Source organism: Bos javanicus, chromosome 10 (genome assembly GCF_032452875.1).
Source record: "Bos javanicus breed banteng chromosome 10, ARS-OSU_banteng_1.0, whole genome shotgun sequence".
Classification (NCBI taxonomy): domain Eukaryota; kingdom Metazoa; phylum Chordata; class Mammalia; order Artiodactyla; family Bovidae; genus Bos; species Bos javanicus.
In genome coordinates this window covers 25,294,142-25,302,496 of record NC_083877.1, presented here as the reverse complement: position 1 = coordinate 25,302,496, position 8,355 = coordinate 25,294,142, and the positions used below count along the sequence as shown (strand labels likewise).

General features: G+C 41.3%; 1 protein-coding gene across 1 annotated transcript; it reads left to right on the top strand.

Moving 5' to 3' along the window:
* The first annotated feature begins 3,284 nt into the window (after positions 1-3,284).
* On the top strand, positions 3,285-3,513 carry LOC133255348 (large ribosomal subunit protein eL39-like). The gene has a single exon (XM_061429813.1). It carries the CDS (start codon positions 3,343-3,345, stop codon positions 3,496-3,498), a length of 156 nt encoding a protein of 51 aa, XP_061285797.1. The 5' UTR covers positions 3,285-3,342; the 3' UTR covers positions 3,499-3,513.
* Positions 3,514-8,355: the final 4,842 nt, after the last annotated feature.

Below are 8,355 nucleotides of genomic sequence, written 5' to 3'. Positions count from 1 at the left end.
GTTTGTGAAGAGGTCAAGGTTGTGGTACAGGAGCAGGAGGTTGTGGGGGAAAGGCATGAGCCTAGCAGGCAGGGGGAGAAGCCTAGGGTCGGGGTTGGTGGGTAGGATATGTGCCTGTGTTTTGAAGGAAAAAATTATAGGAACAATTTGCTAAAGTTCCAGAGAGCCTAAGGTTAGTTGTTTTAAAGAAAATCAGCAAATCAACAAATGAGATACAAACAGTGAGGGGCAAATGTGGGGTGGGGAGAATGATGACAAAGGCAAACAAACCAAGCCATGGGAAGGAACAATTCAGAGTGCTGGGAAAGAAAGAGTCACAGATGAAAATCTTTGGAGGGATAGGAAAAAAGGGATTGAAATTATGTCCGAAAATGTGAATAACTGACAGCTATCATGGAAACATGGTCAGAGCCTTCAGAAGGCAACTTTAAGAACAAGTGGGTTCTCAAGGACTTTGGAGCTAGATGGGGCCATAGGGATCATTTCCAAATCTCTTGCTTTTCAGATAAAGAAACTAAGACCAAGAGAAAGACTTTTCAAAAGATTCTCCAAAACCAGATCTTATCTCAAGGAATTGCCCTTTGCACTACGTAAAGAATAAATGGCTAGAGGCAAGAATGAGAACCCAAGCAGAAGTAAAACTTGAAAAGATAGCTCTTAATTTCTCCATCTTCTCTAGAATTTATGAACTTTTTTCCTTGTGGGTACCAACGTATTTTAGAAGCCAATTTCATTCTGATAACTTCATACCCTAAGCTATTCAATTAAATAATAATCTGTTTCCCACACTGGAGATTATTCCCAGGAATGGGATCCCCCAGTGACTAATTCTAGTATTAAAAAAAATGTTGATTATGTCGAATTGATTCCTAATCATATTTTAATTGCAAATCCTTTATATCGTCCCTTATTCATTCACATTCATTCAACAGATTTTTTTTTTAAATATCTGTTTGCACTAAGTACCTACTGCACAACAGAAAATACAACAAATGTTTTCCAGTTTATTATTATGCAGCTATTTTGTAATGGCTTGGACTTTAATCTTTTGGTGACAGGTCTTTATTTGTTTTGGACATTATTTCCAGTTCCAAACTATGCCACTGCTTTATCCCTCATCCATAATTCCGTAAGTCCATAAGTCACCCAAGATTCATAGGGACTTCTGATGTGGTTCCTCATTTATCCTGGAACTGCTTTTATGGCCTTGAAATGAGCCAGGACCCATGGTTCTCATGGAGTTGATTCGAGCCAGTTTATACAGAAGATAGTCCAAAGTGAGGAGAGCTGAGGGGGCAAATCAAAGCCAGAATACTCGAGGAGAACCAGGAAGAGCTGAAGATCCTGAAGGCAACCAGTTAGTCCAAAGGCGCTGCAATGGGAAATGAGTTAACAGAGAGCAAAGTGAAGAACTGGAAGAGTTGCTGTAAATATTGGCTTTACTGGACTTGTAGGTTTGAGGTGAATAGCAACTGGCTTAAACATGGAAGTTAAGGATACATAGTGTACCTAGAAGAGAACATAGGTGAAACATTCTGGTACGTAAATCTTAGCAATGTGTTCTTAAGTCAGTCTTCCAAGGCAATAGAAATAAAAGCGAAAATAAAGAAATGGGACCTAATCTGATTTATAGGCTATTGCACAGCAAAGGAAACCATAAGGAAAAATAAACAGACAACCTCTGGAATGGGAGACAATATTTGCAAATGATAAGACTGACAAGGGCATAATTTCCAAAATACACAAACAGCTCATATAGTGAAGTGAAGTCCCTCAGTCATGTCTGACTCTTTGCTGTCCCGTGGAGTATAGCCCACCAGGCTCCTTTGTCCATGGGATTTTCCAGGCAAGAGTACTGGAGTGGGTTGCCATTTCCTTCTCCGGGGGATCTTCCCAACCCAGGGATTGAACCCAGCTCTCCCACATTGCAGGCAGATGCTTTAACCTCTGAGCTACCAGGGAAGCCTACAGCTCATAAAGCTCAGTAATAAAAACCAAACAACCCAGCTGATAAATGGGATAAGACCTAGACATTTCTCCAAAGAAGTCATACAGATGGCCAACAGGCACATGAAAAGATACCCAACATTGCTAATTATTAGATGAAAGCAAGTCAAAACTACAATGAGGAATCACCTACTCTGGTCAAAATGGCCATCACTAAAGAGTTTACAAATAATAATGCTGGAAAAGGTATGGAGAAAAGGGAACACTCCTATCCTGTTGGTGGTAATGTGAATTGGTACAGCTACTATGGAAAATGGGCTTCCCTCGTGGCTCAGTCAGTAAAGAATCCATCTGCAGTGCAGGAAACCTGGGTTTGATCCCTGGGTCAGGAAGATCTCCTGGAGAAGGAAATGGCAATCCACTCCAGTATTCTTGCCTGGACAATCCCATGGACAAAGGAGCCTGGTGGGCTATACTCCACGGGGTAGCAAAGAGTCAGACACGCCTGAGGGACTTCACTTCACTATATGAGCTGCTTGTGTATTTTGGAAAAAGATGAAAACTCTAATTTGAAAAGACACATGCACCCCAATGTTTATAGAAACACTATTTACAATAGCCAAGACATGTAAGTTACCTAAGTTTCCATCAACACATGAATGGATAAAGAAGATGTGGTATATATACACAATGGAATATTATTCAGCCAAAAAAAGAATGAAATAATGCCATTTGTAGCAAAATGGGTGGGCCTAGAGATTATCATATTATCATATCAGAAAGAGAATGACAAATATATGATACCGTTTATATGTGGAATCTAAAATATGATGCAAATGAACTTACAAAACTGCAATAGACTTACAGACAAGGGAACAAATTTAAGATTATCAAAGGGGGAAGGGGCTGGAGGAAGGATGAATTAGGAGTCTAGGATTAGCAGATACATACTACTATATATAAAATAAACAAATATGTTGTACTGTACAGTACAGGGTACTGTATTTAATATCTTTTCATAAACCATAATAGAAAAGAATACAAAGGCACATATTATATATATATATATCTGAATCATTTTGCTGTACAACAGAAACTAACACAAAATTGTAAATCAACTAGACTTTAAAAAAGTATTCATGGTGTACATTTTGGAGAATTCTGTGCCTCCTTGCAGTCAAGCATTTTTATGAGACTGGATTACTTATATTATAAGATAGTACTTATATTATTTAATAATTGTATACTGTTTGATTCTCTGTTCTTTCTCCATCTTAAAGTGCATTGTACATTTCTTGACCATTGTACATTTCTTGTACAGCTGGACTTAGAAAAGGCAGAAGAGCTCTTTTCTCTTCTCCGCCATCCTATGTGCGGTTGAGTTCTCTCCTCACCATGTCTTCTCACAAGACTTTCAGGATCAAGCGATTCCTGGCCAAGAAACAAAAGCAGAATCGTCCCATTCCTCAATGGATTCGAATGAAAACTGGCAATAAAATCAGGTACAACTCCAAGAGAGGACATTGGAGAAGAACCAAGCTGGGTCTATAAGAAGCAAGCTGGGTCTATAAGAAGTGGTCTTAACATATGTGGCACACATGTTAAGACCACTTTTTTAAGCAGCCAAATCACAATGAGAACATCACTACTGTAATGCTTGACTCATGATGTTATTTCCTCACTATCAGTCTGAGACCCAGTAATAAATATGAAACGTTGGGAAAAAAGAAAAGGCAGAAGAACCAGAGATCAAATTGCCAACATCCACTGGATCACAAAAAAAGCAAGAGAACTCCATTAAAATATCTACTTCTGTTTCATTGACTGTGCTAAAGCCTTTGACTGTGTGGATCACAACAAACTGTGGAAAATTCTTAAAGAGATGGGAATAACAAACCACTTTACCCGCCTCCTGAGAAATCTGTATGCAGGTCAAGAAGCAACAGTTAGAACCAGACATGGAACAATGGACTGGTTCCAAATTGTGAAAGGAGTACGTCAAGGATATTTATGGTCACCCTGCTTATTTAATGTATATGCAGAGTACATCATGCAAAAATGCCTGGCTGAATGAAGCACAAGCTAGAATCAAGATTGCCGGGAGAAATATCAATACCAGTAGATATGCAGATAACACCACCCTTATGGCAGAAAGCAAAGAGGAACTGAAGAGCCTCTTGATGAGAGTGAAAGAGGAGAGTGAAGAAGTTGACTTAAGACCCAACATTCAGAAAACGAAGATCATGGCATCTGGTCCCATCACTTCATGGGAAATAGATGGGGAAACAATGGAAACAGTGACAGACTTTATTTTTTTGGGCTCCAAAATTACTGTAGATGGTAACTGCAGCCATGACTTTAAAAGACACTTGCTCCTTGGAAGAAAAGCCATGACCAACCTAGACAGCATGTTAAAAAGCAGTACATACTCCTTTGCCAACAAAGGTCCATCTAGTCAAAGCTATGGTATATATAGTAGTCATAGAAAAGGCAGAGGAACCAGAGATCAAATTGCCAACATCTGCTGGATCATGGAAAAAGCAAGAGAGTTCCAGAAAAACATCTATTTCTGCTTTATTGACTATGCCAAAGCCTTTGACTGTGTGGATCACAATAAACTGGAAAATTCTGAAAGAGATGGGAATACCAGACCACCTGATCTGCCTCTTGAGAAATTTGTATGCAGGTCAGGAAGCAACAGTTAGAACTGGACATGGAACAACAGACTGGTTCCAAATAGGAAAAGGAGTACGTCAAGGCTGTATATTGTCACCCTGTTTATTTAACTTCTATGCAGAGTACATCATGAGAAACACTGGACTGGAAGAAACACAAGCTGGAATCAAGACTGCCGGGAGAAATATCAATCACCTCAGATATGCAGATGACACCACCCTTGTGGCAGAAAGTGAAGAGGAACTAAAAAGCCTCTTGATGAAAGTGAAAGAGGAGAGTGAAAAAGTTGGCTTAAAGCTCAACATTCAGAAAACGAAGATCTTGGCATCTGGTCCCATCACTTCATGGGAAATAGATGGGGAAACAGTGGAAACAGTGTCAGACTTTATTTTTCTGGGCTCCCAAATCACTGCAGATGCTGACTGCAGCCATGAAATTAAAAGACGCTTACTCCTTGGAAGGAAAGTTATGACCAACCTAGATAGCATATTCAAAAGCAGAGACATTACTTTGCCAACAAAGGTTCGTCTAGTCAAGGCTATGGTTTTTCCAGTGGTCGTGTATGGATGTGAGAGTTGGACTGTGAAGAAGGCTGAGTGCCGAAGAACTGATGCTTTTGAACTGAGGTGTTGGAGAAGACTCTTGAGAGTCCCTTGGACTGCAAGGAGATCCAACCAGTCCATTCTGAAGGAGATCAGCCCTGGGATTTCTTTGGAAGGAATGATGCTGAAGCTGAAACTCCAGTACTTTGGCCACCTCATGCGAAGAGTTGACTCATTGGAAAAGACTCTGATGCTGGGAGGGATTGGGAGCAAGAGGAGAAGAGGACGACAGAGGATGAGATGGCTGGATGGCATCACTGGCTCGATGGACGTGAGTCTGAGTGAACTCCAGGAGTTGGTGATGGACAGGGAGGTCTGGCATGCTGCGATTCATGAGGTCGCAAAGAGTCGGACACGACTGAGCGACTGATCTGATCTGATCTGATCTGATGGATGTGAGATTTGGACTATAAAGAAAGCTGAGTGCAGAAGAATTGATGCTTTTGACCTGTGGTGTTGGAGAAGACTCTTGAGAGTCCTTTGGACTGCAAGGAGATCCAACCAGTCCATTTTAAAGGAAATCAGCCCTGAATATTCATTGGAAGGACTGATGCTAAAGCTGAAGCTCGTTGGCCACCTTGGCTCCTTGGCCACCTGATGCCAAGAACTGACTCATTGGAAAAGACCCTGATGATCGGAAATATTAAAGGCAGGAGGAGAACGGGATGACAGAAGATGAGATGGTTGGATGGCATTATCAACTCGGTGGACATGAATCTGAGTAAACTCCTGGAGTTGGTGATGGCAGGGAAGCCTGGGGTTGCAAAGAGTCGGACACGACTGAGTGACTAAACTAAACTGATATATACACAGAGACAGGTATAAAGGTATATGTCTTTTAAAATGCATATACAAAGATGAGGAGAGGGGATCAATGGATTTGGAGCAGGAATTGGAGATGAGGGAGGATAAACTTAATGACCCAATTCCACTCCATGAGGTTTAGATCTTTCTTTGCACCATCTGGTTCAGTGACCTCTGGTTCCATCCTTTGGTCAAAGGATAAATGTCACCAGGATATGTGTATATTTCCAAAAGAAGAAAGTCTGAGAGAAAAGAGAGAGTAGAAAAGGAGGATTGGGAGAAACAAGCTTGTTATTCAAGGGGAGTTGTACTTTCCATCACCTACTCCCATCCTTATACTACAAACCTCCTCATCCTTCCATGCACACCATTTCTAAGTTGTCCATCTTTATTCACGCAGCTTGAAATCCCAACTATTAACTTTTTTCTTGAAATCGAAGAAGGAATATTCCCTCCCCCAACAAGATACTGGAAAATAACCTTAGAAAATAAACTCAGTAAAATCACATTCAGTTCAGTTCAGTTCAGTCACTCAGTCGTGTCCGACTCTTTGCGACCCCACGAATTGCGGCACTCCAGGCCTCCCTGTCCATCACCAACCCCTGGACTTCACTCAAACTCACGTCCATCGAGTCAGTGATGCCATCCAGCCATCTCATCCTCTGTCGTCCCCTTCTCCTGCCCCCAATCCCTCCCAGCATCAGGGTCTTTTCCAATGAGTCAACTCTTTGCATGAGGTGGCCAAAGTACTGGAGTTTCAGCCCCAGCATTATTCCTTCCAAAGAACACCCAGGACTGATCTCCTTTAGGATGGACTGGTTGGATCTCCTTGCAGTCCAAGGGACTCTCAAGAGTCTTCTCCAACACCTCAGTTCAAAAGCATCAATTCTTCAGCGCTCAGCTTTCTTCACAGTCCAACTCTCATATCCATACACGACCACTGGAAAAACCATTGCCTTGACTAGATGGACCTTTGTTAGCAAAGTAATGTCTCTGCTTTTGAATATGCTATCTAGGTTGGTCATAACTTTCCTTCCAAGGAGTAAGCGTCTTTTAATTTCATGGCTGCAATCACCATCTGCAGTGATTTTGCCCAAAAAAATAAAGTCTGACACTGTTTCCACTGTTTCCCCATCTAATTGCCATGAAGTGATGGGACCAGATGCCATGATCTTCGTTTTCTGAATGTTGAGCTTTAAGCCAACTTTTTCACTCTCCTCTTTCACTTTCATCAAGAGGCTTTTTAGTTCCTCTTCACTTTCTGCCATAAGGGTGGTGTCTTCTGCATATCTGAGGTTATTGATATTTCTCCTGGCAATCTTGATTGCAGCTTGTGCTTCTTCCAGCCCAGTGTTTCTCATGATGTACTCTGCATAGAAGTTAAATAAGCAGGGTGACAATATACAGCCTTGACGTACTCCTTTTCCTATTTGGAACCAGTCTGTTGTTCCATGTCCAGTTCTAACTGTTGCTTCCTGACCTGCATATAGGTTTCTCAAGAGGTGGGTCAGGTGGTCTGGTATTCCCATCTCTTTCAGAATTTTCCAGTTTATTGTGATCCACACAGTCAAAGGCTTTGGCATAGTCAATAAAGCAGAAATAGATGTTTTTCTGGAACTCTCTTGCTTTTTCCATGATCCAGTGGATATTGGCAATTTGATCTCTGGTTCCTCTGCCTTTTCTAAAACCAGCTTGAACATCAGGAAATTCATGGTTCACATACTGCTGAAGCCTGGCTTGGAGAATTTGGAGCATTACTTTACTAGCGTGTGAGATGAGTGCAATTATGTGGTAGTTTGAGCATTCTTTGGCATTGCCTTTCTTTGGGATTGGAATGAAAACTGACCTTTTCCAGTCCTGTGGCCACTGCTGAGGTTTCCAAATTTGCTGGCATATTGAGTGCAGCACTTTCATAGCATCATCTTCCAGGATTTGAAATAGCTCAACTGGAATTCCATCACCTCCACTAGCTTTGTTCATAGTGATGCTTTCTAAGGCCCACTTGACTTCACATTCCAGGATATCTGGCTCTAGGTGAGTGATCACACCATTGTGATTATCTGGGTCGTGAAGATCTTTTTTGTACAGTTCTTCTGTGTATTCTTGCCATCTCTTCTTAGTATCCACTAGCTTTGTTCATAGTGATGCTTTCTAAGGCCCACTTGACTTCACATTCCAGGATATCTGGCTCTAGGTGAGTGATCACACCATCATGATTATCTGGGTCGTGAAGATCTTTTTTGTACAGTTCTTCTGTGTATTCTTGCCATCTCTTCTTAGTATCTTCTGCTTCTGTTAGGTCCATACCATTTCTGTCCTTTTTCGA

What these genes read in the sequence shown, in the direction of transcription:
- LOC133255348 (XM_061429813.1), top strand. Translation starts at nt 3,343, where the DNA reads ATGTCTTCTCACAAGACTTTCAGGATCAAGCGATTCCTGGCCAAGAAA.